Source organism: Chinchilla lanigera, unplaced genomic scaffold (genome assembly GCF_000276665.1).
Source record: "Chinchilla lanigera isolate Chin_1 unplaced genomic scaffold, ChiLan1.0 scaffold00037, whole genome shotgun sequence".
Taxonomy (NCBI): domain Eukaryota; kingdom Metazoa; phylum Chordata; class Mammalia; order Rodentia; family Chinchillidae; genus Chinchilla; species Chinchilla lanigera.
In genome coordinates this window covers 12,383,105-12,403,744 of record NW_004955438.1, presented here as the reverse complement: position 1 = coordinate 12,403,744, position 20,640 = coordinate 12,383,105, and the positions used below count along the sequence as shown (strand labels likewise).

At 38.1% G+C, this 20,640-nt stretch overlaps 1 protein-coding gene across 5 annotated transcripts in view; it reads left to right on the top strand.

The window, feature by feature from the left end:
- The window catches only part of Efcab11 (EF-hand calcium binding domain 11), a 151,166-nt gene that overhangs the window by 17,031 nt on the left and 113,495 nt on the right, over positions 1-20,640 (top strand). For 3 of the 5 annotated variants that reach the window (XM_005390275.2, XM_013517276.1, XM_013517275.1), the window contains exons 4-5: positions 7,462-7,563; positions 8,462-8,552. In XM_005390275.2, coding sequence (XP_005390332.1) covers positions 7,462-7,563; positions 8,462-8,552 — 193 coding nt within the window. Of the gene's footprint in view, positions 1-7,461; positions 7,564-8,461; positions 8,553-10,701; positions 10,727-15,944; positions 15,996-20,640 lie in introns of those variants that run through there. The other 2 variants (XM_013517277.1, XM_013517278.1) reach the window with 2 other exon arrangements.

Here is a 20,640-nt window from a genome sequence, read left to right as displayed (position 1 = left end):
GTAACATAGCAAGACCTTGTTTCAGAAAACACAAGCAAACAAAAACATTGGGTGTGATAGAGACTTCCCAGAGGTAGTACCAGTCTCTTCACAGCTAGGAGTGGATCAGTCAGGCAGGCTGTCTTTTTTATAAGGACTGTTTTTGCACATAATCCTTGTAGGATTTCTCTCATAGACCCTCTCCCCTCATGATATTCATCCTTGCTGCCTGAAATCTCTTCCTGCCAGTTGTCACTATCTTTACAGTAGCCTTCCAGCCTCTAGCATTCCCCCTCAGATTTGCATACCCAAAACTATGAATGGCAGCTACTATGCCATTCATAGAGCATCTTGTATGCAGATCTCCCTTCTTGGAATATTAGTACCCCCTGCTTCAGCAGAGTGTAGCATGTAACTGTATATTGATTGTGTTCAGGCTGTGTGACCTTCTTATTACTGGGTAATAAGTAACCTTCTTATTACTGGGACAAAATACCAGACATACACAATTTTAAGGGAGGAAGAGTTAATTGTGGCTTACAGTGTCAGTAGTTTCAGTCAATGATCAGCTCAGTTCTAGGCAGAAACATAGTGTAAGGGTAGGCAGACGAAAGCTGCTAACCTCATGGCAGCCAGCAAGTAGAATGAGCAAGAAAGAGCCAGAGAGGAAGGAGCTGAGGACTGGAACTAGTCTTCAAGGTCATGCTCCTGTGACCCACCTGGACACACCCAAAGTGTGCTTTATTAATCTAGGTGTCTTTCGAGACAGTCAAGTTTCCAATCAAGAGTAACCATCACAGCCTAGTATGCTGGCCTGATGGGAGCTGAGAATTAGGAGTGGGTTAAGGACCAGTTTGCTGAGGAGGAAGGATGAGGCTTTAACTTCTGAAATAATGTATTAAGCCTCTACACTATTAACATTGAAGAACCTTTGAAGTTTTATGAGCAGGAGATGTATGTAATAAAAAAGGTAATGATTCCTGTCCATGGTTGATAGAAATAAAGTTTTATTGGTTCAGATTTCTCTATTCTGCTGTAACCTGTTTTTACTCATTTTCCTCCCAATGATATAGTAAAACTTGATTTCTTCCATTAAGGTAAATTCTTTTCTCTTTATTCCCCTACTTTTCTGTAGGCAGCTGGAAGAAAATATTAGTCCTCTAAATTTACTTAACCATCTTGCTGTGACAACTCATCATTGTTGATGTCACATTCACCTTCTGTCCTTACAGTCTTTTTATGCAAACACGTTTCATCCCTTTTTTCTCATGATGGCCTCCATAAGCCATAATCTGAGTTTTATTTCTCAAACTACAGAAGGCTTGCATTATGCTTTTTAAAAGGCAGCTTCATCCTTTTAAGTCCTCATTTTTAGGCATTTTTGATCTCTGGGAAAATTAGTATATAACACAATGAACATGAACCCTCCCTCTTCTGCTAAATCTAGCACAGAGCTTACAGTCTACGTAACCAGGCAGTTTCATTGTTTTCTCCTTCACTCTACTCAGGTTTATTGCAGTTTCTAATTTGAGCTCACTGTGATGGCCAGACACTAGACTACTTCATTTTCAAGAGGATTTCTCTGTGTGTGCTGACCCTGAAGCTTAGAACTGTGAACCACAAAATATATATATACATAATGGAACTTTCAAGGAAAAAATTTATGTAGTTTTATTGGACTTTTTGAATATATACTCCCCTGTGGTGAAAGATGATTACTAGGAAATGGCTTAAAAACAAAAAAGTAGAAAAAAGATAACATTTTTAGTGTCTTTCTATGTGGCATATCTATATCACATGTACAAAACAGTTTGGAGAGTGTGTGTGTGTGTATATATATATATATATATATATATATATATATACATTCACTTATGTATTCATTATAGAATATGAAAAGGAGTCCATTTTGCCAAGTATAGTTTATGAAATGAAAGGGTATTGTTTTCCAGTTGTTTGGGAAATGTAGACTTAGAGTGTAAGGAAGGATTTATCAAGAATATAGATGCTTGTTGTGTTTTGCACCTTAACTGACCCCCAAAGCCATATACTAACTGCTTGGTGCCCAGCCTGTGGTGCTGCTGGGAGGTGGTGGAACCTGGTGGTGGGCCTGGTAGAAGGAAGTTAGGTCCTGGGGGTGTGCTCTTGAAGGGGATATTAGGGTGCTTGTCTCTTCTGCTCTTTTTTCTCTTCCTGGAGGTAAGCACCAGCACGAGGTGAGCAGTTTCCTCCACCACACACTCCCTCTGTGGTGTGCCAGCCACCACAGGCCCAAAGGGATGGGGGTCAAGTGACCATGGACTGAAACCTCTGTAACTGTGAACCAGAATAATCTTCTTCTTTTAAATTGTCTATTTCAGGTACTTGTCATGGCAAAAAAGAGCTGACAAAGTCCTCGGGGTCTTTAAGTCATGATCCTCAATCTTGAGTCCTACAGGGACCTTCCTAGGCACACTGCTGGTCAGGAAAGTGTGGGGAGCCCTACTCCCCCTTCAAACTGAATAGCTCTGCCTTCATCTCCTCTGTGCATTGAACTGTCCATTTTATAGAGAAGGACCTTTCCTAACAGGAAAAAGTCTGTACCCCACTGATAGAGTCCAAGTATACAGGCAATTTCTGAACATCGTCTACAGTCATATTAATAAATGGAGGTAAATACAGCGATTGTGTGTTTCCCGATGTTACTGTGATCCTAATTTATAACTATAGTAAAGCTTGTTTAGGTAACCATTATTAGTGGAACAGTGTGCATAAAGCACTCAACACTGTATTTGAAATTAGAATTTCCTGAATATAGTCTTTCACTCCAGGGGAGACACAGATAATGCATTTCTCATTGGGTATGAAATCTGATGTCAATAGAATTATTGAAAGTCTTTGTGAAATGGTAATTTTTGGTTTGAATATTGTGACAGCAGGTGGAGCTAGTAGTAGAAACTCTATTTCTAGGCCATTTAAAGAGCAGCAAGATATATAAGACTTACATTAATGTGTTTGCACCACAAAGCTTCAGGAATAGTAAATACTAAGTATTAGCATTGGAAAGTGATCATATTATTAAAAGAGGAGAGCCTAGCTGACTGAAAACTCGATGTTTTTAGAGATGGGGCTTGCCTTTGGATGTGTGCTGTCTGGGAAGATACATGAAGAAAGAAGGGGGAGAAGCAGTGTGTTTAATGGTTTAATGTGTATTGGGTATCCTTGACCCCTAGTGTACTGACTTTAAACAATAACGTGTATGAGTCTGTGAAAACAGTATGAACGAACTTGATCACACATACAGAGCTATTTGTGTTATTAGATTGTTTCTCTTTTTAAGTGATAAAAACATACAATCTAAATCTCTGTATATAGAATATATCTATATATTTTCTCTTAGGATAACTGAAGAACATTTGATTTTTGTCTCGCGAGATTATGGAATAAAGACTTGCATAGTTTATAGCTCCAAACTAGTGCATCATCTGAATATGTAATTTAAAAGGTATCACCGGGGCTGGGGATTTAGCTCAGCGGCAAAAGCGCCTGCCTGGCAAGCGCAAGGTCGTGAGTTCGCCGGTACCGGAGAAAAACCAAAAAAAAACAATAAAAGGTATCACCAGTCATATGGTTTGTTTCCTTGCGAATCACACTGGAGACTGTATAACGGTGCTCCTCTTCCAGTCCTTTCTCTAAGTCAGATGCAGTGATAATAAAAACAAATATTCTGTATGCATTTTCTTCTTTCAGAATTTTGCTTCCTTCTTACTAGGTCATTATATAATAAGAAATGGGAGTTTCTAAAATGGTAGTTTATTTTGCTGGCTATGTGAATAAAAAGTGACCTACATTTTGGCACTAGTTTTTAGAATTATAGGATGATGTAAAACATACATTACAGGGGCTGGGGATTTAGCTCAGTGGCATGGCGCCTGCCTGGCAAGCGCGAGGTCATGAGTTCGATTCCTGGTACTGGAAAAAAAAAACCAAAAAAGAAAAGATAGACAATTAAAACATACATTACATTTAATACTTTTTGCTGAAAACTAGAAATAACGCCTTCCCAGTCTTACTTATTATGTATTATTAGCAAGCATGTCACTAACGATTACTACATGCCAGGCCTCATGCTAAACATGGGGATGAAAGTTTGAATAATGTGCAGTGTTTTCCCTTGGCATATCTCAGACAAACATGTGGCCAGATAATTACCATAGGTCCTAGTCCATTTGACCATAGTACTGTCAGTACTGGGTTTTGGCCATGGCAAAGGAACTCAGAAGTCAGACAAGCCTTCAAAGAGCAGGTAATATGTGAGGTGCATCTGGAAGGAGATGTGAAAAATCACTAGGAGAAATAAAGGAAAAGCTGCGTTCCAGACAGTGCGTTTGTGCATGCAGGTGCTGATAGTCTTCAGTTTTGGAGAAGTAGCAGGACGTTCGCTAGGGAGTCTGGAGAGGCTGGGTGAGATGGTGGTGAGTCTCACAGAATGCACAATGATCAGTGGATAAATTATATAAGAATTTCAACAGCTCTAGCTTTTGTTTAATTGATAACTTTTTGAAGTTCATGAATCTAGAGTTATGGATATGATCTTATGGGAGCATGCTGGCTAGACTTCAGTTTTAACCTCAGCATTTAAAAATATGTTCTCTAGTCACAATGGTGATTAGGTGGGAATGGAGTGGAGCTGCATCAATCTCTATCCTTAGCAACTACCAAAAAAAAAAAAACCACCAAAAAATTACACACCCTACCTCCATACAGCACAGTCAGCTTTGTGTAGCAGCAGGTGCCACTCTTCAGCCAACTGCAGATGGAAAATATTCTATAAGAGTTGCACCTGTACTGAGCATGTGCAGACTTTGGTCATTATTCTTAAATGATTCAGTGTAACAACTGTTTATGTAGTACTTTCATTGTATTAAGTATAAGTAATCTAGAGATGATTTAAAGTACGTGGGAGGATGTGCATAGGCTATATGCAAATATTGCACTATTTTTCATAAGAGACTTAAGTTTCCTAGATTTCAGTGTCCTGGGGGTTCTTGGAACAGCCCCTACAGATACCAGAGGGTGAGTGCATTTATTGTCCCATGCCCTGCTAGCTGTAGGCAGATGTGCTTTCTTGCCCAGAGGGAACATCAGTTGCCTCCTTGACTTTTTCGTCTTGTTACTAGGCCACTCAGGTTCCTGTGCTCAGGTCCCTCTGCTCACTACTTCCCAACAAACTGGGGAGGTGTGGTAAAAACGAAGAAGGCTTTCTTCAGAGGAAGCCCGGGAAGACAGAAAGGCCTCATGTTCCCTCAGATTTCTCCTGTCCCTGTGGAGAGGTGGCTGGACCTCTGTAGGTGCCACTGTCTGCATATTCTGTCCGTTTATCTGAGCCAAGGAGAACAGGGGGTGGAGCTTATGCCCTAGGCCTGAGGAAGTTTGGAGGAGCCACTGGCCTCTAAAGAAAACCTTATAACTTTTAAAGTTTCATTTGCACTGCCAGTTATACTCTTAGTTGTCTCTAAGTTGTCTCTAAAACACTGACCATTAAACATAACCAAAGCATGACACTTTATTTCACTCCCAATTTTGTTCTGTCCGTCATCTTTTTCATGTCCTTGCATGACCCTTCAGACCACCAAGTTCTGAACCCAGAATCAGTGGGTTGTCCTTGATATCCTCTTTCTTACCTGCCATGTGTCGTGCCTCCTCAAGTCGTGCCATTTCTTTTCTCACGTGTATCTGGGTGCCTTTTCCTCCGCTCACTGCTGCTGCCAGTGCCCAAGAAGCTACAGCTCTTACCAGGAGGCCCCTAACTGACCTCCCTTTTTGCACTTTTTACCTTTTTCCCCTCAATCCTTTTTTCAAGACAATAACCTGAAATATGTTTTCAAAAATTAAATCAGATCTTATCATTTCTCAATCCAAACCTTGTATTCACTTTCTCTTGGAATACAAATAAAACTGAAGTTATTTACTGTGGGCCCACAAAGGTCTGTGCATTCTGGCCCTGCCTGCCCTGCTACTCTTTTCTGTCTCTGTCTCTGTCTCTGCTGCCTTCCTCTCCTTCTTCCTCTTCTTTTTCTCCTTCCTCCTTCTCCTCTTCTTTTTTGTCTCTGTCTCTCTCACCACTCCAGCCACATGACCTCTTTTCATTTTCCCATTTTCTCACCCCATGGTCTTGGTACAGATTGTTTCCACTGCCTGGATGGCTCCTCTTCCCATGTTGTAAGACCATATTGCTAAGATCCATCATGGTTTGTGTTTTAGCTTAACCATCTCCTCCTCTAAGCGCTCACTCCTTTGTCACAGTCTCTGCTACAAGAGGATTCCCAGGACCGTTACAGCCTCCCACTCCTCACTGCACCTGCCCAGTTTGTAATTGTGTGCATGTTTGCAGTTGAACCTGCATAGTAACTCTCTCCCCAAGTGGCCCAGTATTTCCCTTGGAACTAGAATCATGTCTGTTCTCTTTCTCTTTCTATTTCCAGAACTTAACAGGGCCTCACACACAGTAGATTAAGAAAAAGTTACAGAAGAATTACTTAAAGACATAAAGCTAGATTGATTTTTTTTTAGGTAATACATCTTTAAGGAAGACATGGGAAATTACAAAAATTCTTTCAGCTTTTTTTTTTAAGCCATTGGAACTATTTTAGGAAAGGTATATTGCTAAGTATTAGTTCTGTCATCCAAAGGAAAATGTTGCATGTGATTATTATATGATTTGGGTCTATTTTTAAAATAGAGTGATAAGTTTTAATGGAAAGCCTGCATTTAAAAAATGACTACTCTTTTTACATATTTAGGGCCGAGTTCACTAAAATGTTTAAATTCTTGGCTCAGCTCCTTAAACCTACTACAAATATCACATTAGAATTCATTTTAATAGACACTGTAAGCACAGTATCCAATCTCATATCATCATGCTGGGCTCTTTTATTATGAAAGTCATAGGAAGCTGAGCCTGAGGCTGCTGAACACATTGCGGGGTGTATCCAGGGCTGGGGACAGTGCCAGCTCTATTGTTTATGTAATATTCTCTCCACCTTTGTCTGTGGTGTGCAATGGGTATTGACTTTTGAGAAACAACTTCTTTGACCCCATCTCCCAGTTGGAAAAAAACCTGCCAAAATGACATCTGGCTAGGAAAAAAGGGATCAAAGAAGCATAAGGAAAGAAAAATTATGAGAGCTGTTTAATAAGTAGTTTTTTTTTTGTCTCTTTTAGATCTGTTAGAGGGAAGAATGTCAAACTTTTTTAAGGTCACCATTCCTTTATCCTTTAAAAAAGCTCAATGAAACCTAAGGGTATCTTGTTTCCACTATAGATTGCGAGGGTTGGTTTTACTTAGAACATAGTAAAATGTCATTTTGACTTTAAGAGTAAATCCGATTTACTGAAATTAAGATAAAATTTGATTATTTGTGATATTTATCACTGTTCATATCTGTTTTATTTTTTCTTAAAGAAGAAGATAGTCATCTTTGTTTTTCTCCAAACTTTTAGGCATAGTACTTGGGGAGTTTTTAAATATTGTAAGGAAAAAGAAGGAAGCTCAACTGTATTGGAATGAGATAAGACACATCTTCACAGCTTTTGATGTGCACTGTAAGTATTTTTAAAGTGTTTAAAGTGCTACAGTATAAAAAAATTGCTAATGAATTGTGAATGGGAATGTATTAAATCAAATATACAATATACTTGGTGGATTATTTTACTGTATTCTTTAGCTATTACCTTAGGTTTTAGTGTGCTTTTTTTGCTCCAGTATGATCTTAAATTCTTGTCGTATACTGTGGGTGAAATATTTACAGTTATGTAATTGTACTTATTTATATGTTATACTTCTGTACTTACATACTGTACCTGTATTACATCTTGGTGAGAGCAAAAGGACTGAATTTAAGGGGATACAGGCTACAAACCACCCATGGAAGTAAGCAGCCGTCTCATTCTACTCCTCCTCTGAGCCACACGTTTGGAGAAGTTGTTTTTCTCCACTAGATGTGGTGGAGAAGGGTTGCCACAGGTCCCCAACCCCACAGATCCCATACAGGATGAAAAGATTTGCAATTATAGGTTCAGTATCTTCACTGCTACTGTATTTCCCTCCTAAATGAGACATTGCAATTTAATACCAAGCAAGAAAAAAGCTGAATTTTGAAGACTGAAATATTTTGGCAGTTTACAAAGACTTGAAGTTTAAAGCCATATCACAGTCATGTCTGTGCATAGTCCTTCCCCTAGGACTTAGAGGATCAGCAAAATGGCAGGGCTTGCAGTGATTTTCAGGGTGATCTGGGACTGCACTGAGCAGGAGCCTCTTACTGGGTCCTTAAGTTCCTCCAATAAGACAAGATCAGATCACCTTGTATGTAAAGTCAACTGTAAATTACTGCTTCTCTCCTATAATATTAAAATAAGATTTTATACATACCTTACAGCTGAAATAATAGTTCGTGGGGTTTATAGAACAAAGTAAAAGTTTTATTTTGTTTTCAAATAGATCGTGGCTATTTAACTTTGGAAGATTTCAAAAAAGCATTCAGGCAGGTAGCGCCCAGATTACCAGCAAGGACTGTTCTTGAAGTATTCAGGTAAGACACCCGTCTCTCTCTAGCCATCCACTCTCTGATTTACCATTGGCTTTCACAGAGAACCTTGCACTGATTTTTCACTTGTGGACATTTCCATCTCACAGGATAGTGCCATGATCTGGGAGAGAAATCTGCAGTAAGCCTTAGTTCAGCAACACCCTTGACAGTGGGTGCTGAGGTAGATGCAAACTTGCACACCAGGAAGATGCATAAAAACACTTGTTGGCAGTGCCAGGGAAGGAGCAGAACTGTGTGTGTTTATATATCAACCAAAAATGAAGCTTTCTTCATATTTAATGTGGATACTAGTGTTCTCCTATGGTCTGGGTTTGTCAGACTCAGGTTATGCATGGTTCTTAAGTAGTCTGGGGAGAAAGGTTGGAAGTGCCCAATGGTGTATGGTTACTCGCTTGCTTTATAAGAGGCTGTTGACGTGTGTTGCAGTTCACACATACCCGATAAAGCTTACAGTATGTGTTTCTGAAGAACTAATCTGGAGTGGACAAGTAACTTATAAGTAGTTTCTCTTAAGAAGCTGCAGGCTGAAGGTAATATTAACGGTGTGAGAAAATGGCTGTGCTGTCTCTTCTCTGACACCTTGCGTGAGCTCTTCATTTACTGCCATCAGATCTTAATTAGGGTTCGGTACACCAGTGAGAACCAGAAAGCCAAAGATACTGAAAGCTCAAAAAATGTCTTTCTTTCTCACATAAACATAGCAACCCAGAGCTGACTAATGACAACACTGTGAAGGAACCAGGTTCCCCATTTCTTGTTGCTCTGGCTGCCTTAACACCTGGCTTCTCCTTGCTTCAGTATGGCTGCTTAAAGGTACAGCTATCAAATCTGAATTCCAGCCAGTTAGGAGGAAAGGAGACAAGATCTACGCTTCCTTTTAAAGCTACAAATTATTCCTCCTTAAGTCCCGGAGGCTGACTCTTAGATACAGAGCTACATGTCTCTGGAAGGGAAAGGGTACGGGAGATAGGGAACTGTAGGCTTTGCTTTGGGCATTCATGGGCTTACTAATAGAGGTTCTGAGAGTAAGGGGTGAGAGAGAATGAGTATGGGGATATCTGGCAGATATTCCCATTTGGGAGAAAAGTAATTTAGTGAAATCTGACCAGAAGCCAGCTCTTCGCAATGGAAATTAGCAAGCAGGTTATTTGAATAAGAATCTGCACACATTATCATTAACAGTGACTATATGGAATGCATTTGCTGCATCATTCACAAGCAAGCTATTGAGCTGGAAGAAAAGCAAAGAAATTAATGCCAGAGGCATACAAGTGTTACTGTTTAAGACAAGATTACTTAGTTGATTTTGTAAAAGCAAGTTTTTTTAAAGTATACATCCTTTTATACACTTGCAATGAGATTGGTAATGAATATCAATATATTTCTACCACACAGAAGTTGTTTTTCCCACGAGGAACTAAAAATTGTTATTCCCTTTTCTTTTACGGAAACATAAGTTGGCCACATTTGCTGGCTTTCATGTGATAAATGGTTTTAGTAAATGCTACCTTGTAGAGAGATTTTTGAAAAAATATATTTTTAAATATAGCCCTTCAAGGTAGAAGCAGTGTTTTAAGAAATGAGCTAGGAAGTGACTGCTTTCAGAATAAACCTGTTCTTCAAGGGAGGATTTTTAAAAATAGATACTTGGAAGTGTGATTTTATGTTAAATGTGACGTGTTGCCTTTGGAAACTCTAAACATCTTCATGTTCATTAATTTGGAAATGGGATGTCCTAACCTTGCTGAAATATCTTACAAAGTTTCTGTGGTTTTATGCCGCAATTTTTTAACATATACAAATTCAATAGCTTTATTTATTTTTATTTTTATTTTTTTTTGGCTTTTTCTGCAGTACCGGGAACCGAACTCACGACCTTGCGCTTGCCAGGCAGGCGCTTTGCCGCTGAGCTAAATCCCCAGCCCCTTCAATAGCTTTAATAAGTTTTCAAGAGCGAGGATTTGATATAAGGAAAGATGAACATTTATTAACTGAAGTTCAGTTAGCAATAACATAATAATAATAATAGCAATAATAAAATTGAAATCCTAAACCCCTAGTCTTTTTCATTATCAAAGGATGGAATTAAAAATTGAGGTTATCAGGGCCATGGTTGCCTTTTCTCATTTAGATTGCTGTAATTTGATGAAGTATCTATGTGAGCCACTAAAGCCAAAGCAAACAGAACTTTACATTGCTCAATCACAGTGGAATAAACCAAGATGTGCAGAAATAAAGCTATACTATATCACATTATTCTTGGTAAGTATTACCAGGAATTTCTGGTGACAGCCAAGAATCACTTGTCATTAATAAATATCTTTATCAAATTATTTAGAAATTTTTATATTACATTTTTTATAATGTACATATTAATATAATAGCACATGTGCATATAATCTATAAATACACAATATTCACATTGTGGATTGTGTGTGCCTACATCTTGTACTATTTACTGGAGTTTGTTTTATTTATTTATTTATTTATTTATTTTTGTTTTGTTTTGTTTTTGGTTTTTCTCCAGTACCGGGAACCGAACTCACGACCTTGCGCTTGCCAGGCAGGCGCTTTGCCGCTGAGCTAAATCCCCAGCCCCATTACTGGAGTTTTATATTCAAAACATTTCGGAAACCACTGCAATATCAATCAAAACAAGGCGTTTTAGTTAGAGTAAGTAGGCCCTCAATTATTTTGTTAAGTCATGTTAAAACCATAATCCATAAGCCAGAATAAACAGTGAGTAAATGTGTTAAATGAAGTTCTGAACTGAAAAGGGAGAGAAAAATATTTCTACTTTGAGTAAGTGGAAATACAGTATGCCAAAGAAATAAAGATATCTAACACACACACACATACTCTTGTTTCAGTGGTGCAGACAAGTTTGAAGAACAAGGGAAAACTTCAGCTTGTTGAGGTTATCAGTAATGCAAAATTTCATAATGTTTCTCAGGCTTTTTGAGAAGCTAGGGTAACTTGGAACTGAATTGACAAGCATGAATGGAGTTTGTTACTCATTCTCACACTTAACCAGAAGAAAACTGGCATCTGAGGAGCACTGTAAGAGGGTAACTAGAGAGGGAAACTTCAACTAGACCAGAGTCCTTAGGGGTTCAAATGACTGAAGAAATAAATATTCATAATCTTCAATGCAGTGACTGCCTAGCTCTTTGCAAAGAACTTGCTAGAGATTAATAGTAGTTTTTTTCAGAAGCACTTGTGTTATTTGTATATTTCTATCTGGATGTACCCCACAAAGCCTAATGTAGTCATGGAGCAGGCTTCTAGAGTTTATGATTGATCCATGGTCCAATGGTAGGATTATGGGTGGGAATGCTACACCTGCCCTGGGGCAGGTAGCTTGCATACAGTATAAGGGCGGGAAAGAGGCTTGCTCCTCCAGCTGCCACTCCTCCCTTTTGCTGTTGTTTTCCGCTGCCATGAATGGGTGCCCTGTGCCACGTGCCATTCTGCCTTGGAGCCAGCCAAGTATGGACTGAAACTTGTACAAACTGTGAGCTAAATAAACCTTTCCTTCCTTAATTTGGGGTGTTACGTATTTTATTTCAGCACCAAGAGAAAAGTAACCAAGAACAACTTGCCCATTAATACTTTCATTTTGTAAACCAAGCCAAACCACAGCAGTAAAACTAACCAGCCAACCAAATAGACATCAGAAACAAATAATCCAAAGAAAGAGTCTTGGACATGTGGCATTAAAGAGTCATTATACTTTATTACTTGATATTGACACTGGAATATCACTCCCTAATTCTAAGAGTGTTGCAAGAACTAAATGAGGTTCTTTTATAAGGTTGGTGAATTGTTGCCTAACTTTTCTGCTGTTTACTTTAGTGATATTTATTATAAATAAAAGTAATGTGGTTTTAAAATATATATTGTATAGAAATACATATATTGTGTATATATATACATATATATATATTTACTGTTGTGGTTCATAGAATTCACATTCTGTTCTTCAGTCATCTGTTTTGTTATCATCTTAGTTCTGTAATTAAGTGAACTGAAAGCTCATCTCCAAGCCATGTGCCACAGCTTTCACCAAGCTGAAGTTTATCTTCTTTTAGGGATCACCAAAACTCTATTCCTTGCTGTCTTTCATACTAAAAATATTTATGTTGGCCTTTATACATAAATAAAGTTATATAATGGATCAAGGGCTGGCATTTTGGAGTCATCTTCAGTTTCATTTGTCTTTGGTACTGTGAATTGAACTCAGGACCTCACACTTGCCAGGTAGGTGCTGTGCTGCTGAGCTAAACCCCTGGCCCTTCTTCATTTTCCATTCCTTTCCTTCTTTTCTTTTTCTCTGTTTCTCTTTCTCTTTCTCTTTCTCTTTTTTCTCCTCCCTCCCTCCCTCCTTTCTTTTCTTCCTTCCTTTCCTCCCTCCCTTCCTTTCCTCCCTTCCTCACTACTTTCCTTCCTTCGTTCTTCTGGTACTGGGGATAGAACCCAGGGCCTCCCTACTGAGCTATCTCATCCTTTAAAAAAATTTTTTTTTGACATAGGGTTTCACTAAGTCACTGATTTGCTCAGGCTGGGCTCAAGCTTGTAACCCTCCTGCCTCAGCCTCCCAGAGTGTTGGGATTACAGATGTGTGTCACCACATCAGGCTTCTTTTTCCATGAAATGCTGTTTTATACTTATGTTAAAAGTCCCTTTACATTTTTTCTTAGTTTCCACTTTATTTGCTTGCTCTACTCACCACATCTTTTATTATATTTTCGGTAGTGTCGATTCTCCTTTGTGTTGTGTGCAAGATGCTTTTTTTGGTTTTATTTTTCTCTTAAACTTCTTTCTTGAGCTGTACATTCTAATAATTCATACCTTTCTATTATTTTTATGTATCTGGTTATTTTGTAGTATCTTCTCTAAACCTTTCTGTTTCTACTTTCAACTCTTATGTTCTAGAGGTGTTTGCTTTATTAGGGGAAGCAATGGTTTTTGGTTTTTTAAATGAGTGATTACTTAGGACATGCTAATTACAACTTTTCCCATATGAGTGACTGAAAGCAAGTTTTCTCTTGAAGGAAGAGTGTGAGGAATAAGTTATTGTCTTGAATTTCTGATGTCAAAACCAAAACCAAAATTTGTTATAACTTTATCTCTAAAAATTTCATAAGATGTTTAATATTTGGGCTTCAAAGTTTAAGACTTTTCAGTGCTTGAAACTTACAACTCTGCTTTCCTCTTAGAACTGGTAGCCATGATTTGTTTATTTGGTTACTAAAGTAACTCAGGCTGTATCAAAGATGGTGTTTTTCACCATTTGTCAGAAATTCCTGGTAAACTTTTTCTTGAACACCTTTTTTTCCTCTCTACCCACTAAGAATGGCAGAAGTACAAGAGATCTAAGAGCTGAATAGTAGTTTGTATTATAGAATTAATGTCAGATAATAAGCTGTTTCTAGCACTCCAAGGTTAAAACAAGAGACATCTTGTTGGAAACTTCATAGTGGTGCCTTTTGAAAAAAATGTGTAAAAGTCTTCAGTAGCTCTGATGGGTACAGTTAAAACTCTTTAACCTGCTCTCCAACCTCTGCCCCTTTTCCCACATCTGGTCCAGACTCGTCTTTGATTAGCCCTAAATTCCTGTGTTTCTCTGGGCAGAGTATTGGTTCCTTTGATTCTATGATGTGCATTTGTATTTCATTCTGTTTCTCTTGCGTGGCAGTGACTTTCCTTACTCCATACTTATCCAAGTTTGAGCTGTATTTTAAGGCTCTGCTCAATAAAATCTCTTTGTCCCTGTTTAAACAGTCCTGTCTTCTTCCTCTACATTTGAAGGTATTTATTGTTGTAGATTGCTCCAGTCAGTTAACTTGATAAACAGAAATGCAGTTTTTATGATTATATCCATAAAACACTATAAGCTCTTTGAATATATGAATTTATCTCCACAGTCCCTGGCATGTTGCCTTATACATTGTAGTTAATAAATAATTATAGGTCCGTTGTCACTTGCTCCAAATACCCAGTGACAGTAAATTTTCACTTACAGTTTTCTTCTTGGGTTAATGTGTCTCTTATAAACTAGGAAAGAGTACTTTGAAATGCAATCAGGAGCTTTACAGACACATGTGGCTTCATTTTCCATTTTCTCTTTCTATATATGATTTTCATGAATTAATCTTTGATGGCCTCTCTCTGCTTTATGTTAGGGGATTTTCAGTTCATGGTTTAGCCTCAGCTGTCAACAGGGAGCTGGCTTAATGTTCTTCTTTGGCTTTGCTTACCATGAACACCCTGTGTGTTTCTGGCTGGCATTTTTCTCTGGATGGGTATGTTTGCTTCTCCATGCCTAGGGCCCCTCTGCATCTTATTATAAGCACTGATGTTTGTACATTCCTACCACCTGTCAATTGGCAAAAATCCCTGGGAAGCTTCTCTTGCTTTGCAGCCATGAAATGAATTGTGGATGTGTAGAAGGCCCATGCGCTTACCCAATGCCCAGGATTCTGAGTGCATGGGCAGATTGCCACAGACTGACATGTAGTAGAAATGCTGAGGCACCAAAGTGCTCTTCAATACCATATACAGACATTTAAAATTGAATCTTGATATTTTTTGTGTAAGAATCCACTTTATGTTACATGGAGTAAGATCAAAGAATATAGAACATCTAACTGTCCTTCTTAGGGTATTAAAATTGGTTGCAAAGGGTCAGGGATATAGATCAGCAGCACAAGCCCCTGCCTGGCAAGCACAAGATCCTGAGTTTGATTCCTGGTACAAATGAGTGAATGAATGAATGAATAAATGAATAAATGAATAGTTGAAAATAAATATCATGTCTTGTTGAACAGCATCAATATCAGTATGTTAGTGGGGGTTGTTTAGGAATGAAATTTTAGGAGTGAAGGGTATTCTCTTGGTAGAAGAAATGTACATGCCTCATATCATGGTCATTATAGACAAAAGGATTGTCATGAGCTAGGGTACAGTGAACTCACAGGTCCTTCCACTGCATTGAATGGAGGACTTCCACAGTGTCAAAGGGCCTAACAGAAAATGACTTAAGATATCATTTATTTTTTTTTCAAACCATTTATATCTCTTTTGAAGTGTTATTCTTATGTTCTTTAGCTTCCCATAGTTCCTTTCTGCAAGCAGCCAGTGTGTTACCTATCATTTTCTTAAGCAATTTTTAATAAGATAAAGTTTCTCAGTCATTATTTTGAGCATCAGAAGGAAGTAGGTATTGTCATGTGACTTCAGTAAGATCACTGCTGGTATACTGAATACCTAGTTTGATGAATATGATTATTGATTTGTAAACTTCTGTGTACATTTGCCTATAATGTGTAGGAAAATTTAAAAAGACTTGAAACCATATCTCATTCTTTGCAGCCACACATAGATTGCAGTCATGAGATCTACCTGCTATGTGAATGTCAAAGCCAAAGAAATAGACTTCCTGAGTTTCTACTTCTCATTTCATGAATTTTCATGTTTCTGCAGTAGTAATACTTGATTTTTTATTTATGTATTTATTTTTGTTTCAAGATTTTGTGGTCATAGATTCCATTTTCTGATTATCTTCTTGGATCTGCTTATTGAATGAGAAGTTTGAATATCTGTAGCTTTTCAAGTTGACCTCAAAATTTTCTCTCCAAGGGACTTCTAGAGACTGTCACATGAAATATATTGAACAAAACTATGCTTGTAAAATCCGGCTTTAAAAAGACAAATGTTTGAAGTGCTGACCACTGGTCATTACACATTGTATATTCTGTATATATATGTACCGAAATATCACACTGCACCCCATAAATGTGTATAATTATTATGTATCGATTAACAATTTTAAAATGTAAATCCAGCTATCTAATTATCTGCTAATCATTTCAATAACATGGAAGTTTTTCACAAAGTTGTTGATGGATTTTGTCCCACAAACAAAAACTTTTTCCTTGTACTTGACAAATAGTCATTTTATGAGCATGAACTTTAGAACTGGTGATGTAGGAATGAAAGCTTAGAAACTGGACCAGAAAACAAACAGAGAAGAGAGATGACTTTCATCACATGGAAACATATTAGTTTCGAGGACAACATATTAGTTTGGTTTCTTCAGGTAAGCTAACAATTCATGTAATCAAGGATGTTATTAGATAGGAAGGAATACTTAATCTTTTTTGCGTTTAGGGTGCCCAGATTTGTTTTTATTTTTATCAGTATATGTTTGCAGTACATAATGATCACATTCATTGTGGGGAGCTGGTACATGTACATAACACATCTTTAATTCTTTTTATCTTCCTTACCCTGCCTCTCCTTCCCTGCTCCTGTCATCTCTTGGTCCCCTTCCCATTTGAGAAAGCTCTACCTTCCTGTTTGCAATTATCATCTTTTATGTTGCTTTTTAATTTATTTATACTTTGGGTTTCTCATCTAAGAGAAACCATGCAATATTTAAGCTTGTGTATCTGATTTACTTCACTTAGCATTATGGTTTCAAGGAAGATCCCTAGATTTTGTAGTCTTTTCTTATGTTAAACTCACCCAGAAGCACATTCTACTTATTCTTCAAAAAGCAGTGAGTAAATCACTTATTTTGTAAGCATGCCCCACCCAATACCCTACGTACTTGAGTTCCAAGGTAACTGAAAGGTAGAGAAGGTAGAGAAGGTTGGAGAAGATAGAGGAAATTGTCTTTAACTTCTGCTTAAACACCCTTTCTTCCTTATGATTTTTTGAGGCAGGGTCTCCCTACATAGTCTAGGCTGGCTGGAATTCACTGAGTAGCCTAGACTGGCTTTGAACTCATGGCCATCCAGTGTCAGCTTCTCGAGTGCTGGGATTACAGGTTGTTCCCCTGCACTCAGCTACTTCTTTATGTTTTTCCTTTATTTGTATACGTGCTGTTGAAGCGGGCACAACTGAGTTATTTGTAAACCTTATTTATTTCCAGTATTAGAGTGTGAGCTTAGCATGAGTGGCACACAGAGTATTCATCATTGTGCTCCCCACAGCTCATAGTACAGTTTTATACTACATTTGGCTGCCTTTTGAATAAAATGAATAGCTTATATGGAGAACAGACATTTTATTATGTTGGTGGTGTTTTTGTTGCTTTACTCTCCAAGTGTCACTTATGCCATGGAAAGGTCATGGATGGAGTCCAATTAAGCCCCTGGCTGTGAATCAGGAGACTGGAGTCCTCGTCACAGCCTTACCACTGAGCTGCCTTTCCACCACTCAGCAGACCTCTGATGCACAGTGCTCGTCTCTGAAGTGTGGCTTCTGGGCTGTGTAATCTGGCAGGCTTCGTCCAGCTCCAAAATTTTCTGGTGGGGCTATTTATCATGGAGAGTGGCATGGCAGACTCCCTTATTTTTTCTGTGTACCACAGATATTATTCAGAAGCCACCATAGCATGAATACAGATGTGGTCTGTCATTGTGACAAAAACTGTTCTCAAGGGGAAATTACGGGCTTTGACAGCCATCCAACTCTAGGTTTAGTTTTTGAGATGTCACTATAACAAGTGTTATGGTCACTGTATCCAATTCCTCATCTACATATGGTTGTATATGCTTTTTTTGCTGTACATTTCTTTTAATTCAGCTGTCACAAAGAGAACTGCTGCCACAATTTCTTTCTACGACCAAATGTTGCTAACCCTTTCAGTCATCCTTGATGTTATTAATAGCTGCACATCATGAATGTATTCATGCCATTTTCCTTTATAGAAAGAGGAATCATTTTCTTGTGTTTTTCCTTTGTAGTAGATAGCAAATTTCTGGGTAGAAATGATAATAATAGTGCATGTTATATTTATAAAACAGGAGAAATTTGTATTTATTAAAAAAACTTCATATTTTTTGAGATATTTAAACCAATATTCTTTTAGAATGTCATGGAGAAACAGGCTCAGAATTAAGAACTGCATTACAGTATCTATCCTCCTCACAGATGACTAAAGTCAGTGTTTTCAGTGCTACAATTATATCTGCGATGCACCAACTTATGAATTTGCTGTGTGAAGTCTAGCCATCTTGTCTACCTACCACCTACCCACCCCTGCTCCTCTTCCAGGCTGCTTTGGAAAGATACAGCCTTGTCATGTAGAGAGTCTCCAGGGACAAGTGGCATTAGCACCATCAAGGAGCTTATTGGCAAAGCCTAATCTCAGCCCCACTCCAAAGGTACTGAGTCAGATACATTTACTTTAATACAATCCCTGAGTGATTCATGTGCACATTGAAGTTTGAAAAATCACTAGTCTATCCTCCTACTTAAATTTACAATAATGAGTATAAATTATCATTACATTTTAATGTTCCTGCCTGCCTACCATAGAATATCTAGATTCCTTAGCCTGACATACAAGGCCTTGTAGACAGACACTGGCATTTCCCAGATTAAGCACTCATCTGTCCCTTGGCATTTCCCAGATTAAGCACTCAAGCGTTCTACTCCACCATCCTGGTCTGCTTGCCATATACTGATCTTGTTTCCTTGTTCCTCTGGTGGTTTTGCTCAGGCCATGTTCAATGTTCTCTCTGCTCTTAACATCCTCATCCCCATCCCCATACCTAAATGGTATCTATTCCTTTACTAGGCACTCTTTTCTTGGTAGCCTTCTCTTATTGCTCCAGAGCACAGAATATCTTTCCCATTTCTTAGAACTGCTGTAGCATTTTCCAAATTAACAGTCAGTGATAATAACACTGTTGGTGTACAGGAATGCTACTGATTTTCTGCTACTGATTTTTGTGCTGTTTTTGTATCCTCCTACCTTGCTGAATTTGCTAATTAGTTCTAGGAGTCTGCTGGCGGACATTTTTTGGGGGGGCCCTTATATATTAAAGGATCATGCCATCTGCAAATAAGATGAATTTGACTTCTTCCTTTCCTATATATATATCTCTTTTATTTCTTTCTCTTGCCTGATTGTTCTGGTGAAAGTTTTGAGTAGTGTATTGAACAGGAGAGGTGATAATGAATATCCTTGTCTTGGTCCTGATTTTAGAGGAAAAGCTTTCAGTTTTCCTCCACTGAATATGGTGCTGATATTTGACAAAGGTGCCAAAAACATATCATCGAGGAAGGATAGCCTGTTTAACAAATGGAGCTGGGAAAACTGGCTATACATATGCAGAAGATTGAATCTAGACCCGTATCTCTCACCATGTACTAAAATGAAATAAAAATAGATCAAAGACCTAAATATTAAAACAGAAATACTTAATATACTGGAAGATAAAATGAGTAAAGCTCTTGAAGACATAGACATAGGTAAGGACTCTCTGAACAGAACTCCAATTGCACAAGAAGTAGTACCAACAATCAACAAATGGGATTATATCAAATTGAAAAGCTTCTGTACAGCAAGGTAAACAGCCAATAGAGTAAACGTATAACCTACAGAATGGAAAAGAATTTTTGCTAGCTACTGTTTGGACGAGAACTGATATCTAGAATTGACAAAAAACTCAAAAAAATTAGACCCCGCCAATAAAAGATCCAATAAAAAATGGGCAATTAAAATGAATTGATAATTGTCAGAAGAAGCACAGATGACCAGTAAATATATGAAAAAATGTTCGATATTTCTGGCCATTAGAGACATGCATATCTAAATAACCCTGAGACTCCATCTTATTCCAGAAATAATAAGAAATGAAGAAATCAAATAATAGCAAATACAGGGGGGAAAAGGAACACTTCTGCATTGTTGGTGGAAATGCAAACTACTACAGTAGTTTGGAAATCACTACATGGAAATCACTATGGAGAATCCTCAAGAGACTAAAACTAGAAGTTCTATTTGACTCAGCTATTCCACTTCTAGGTATCTTCCAAAAGAGTTACAGCCATCATATTATAGTGATACGTACTTACCCATGTTTATAGCAGCCAAAGTCATAATAGCTAAATCTTGGAAGCAGCCTGTCATGGTTGAAACATTGTGTCAACTTGGGGAGTCTAGAGGTTTGGCTAAGTAACTCAGCAGGAAGCCAGGACACTTACTTTGTATACATCCTGAGCCTGTGGAAGAGGAGGGCATGGAGATTATGTGAGAGCTACACGCCCCTTA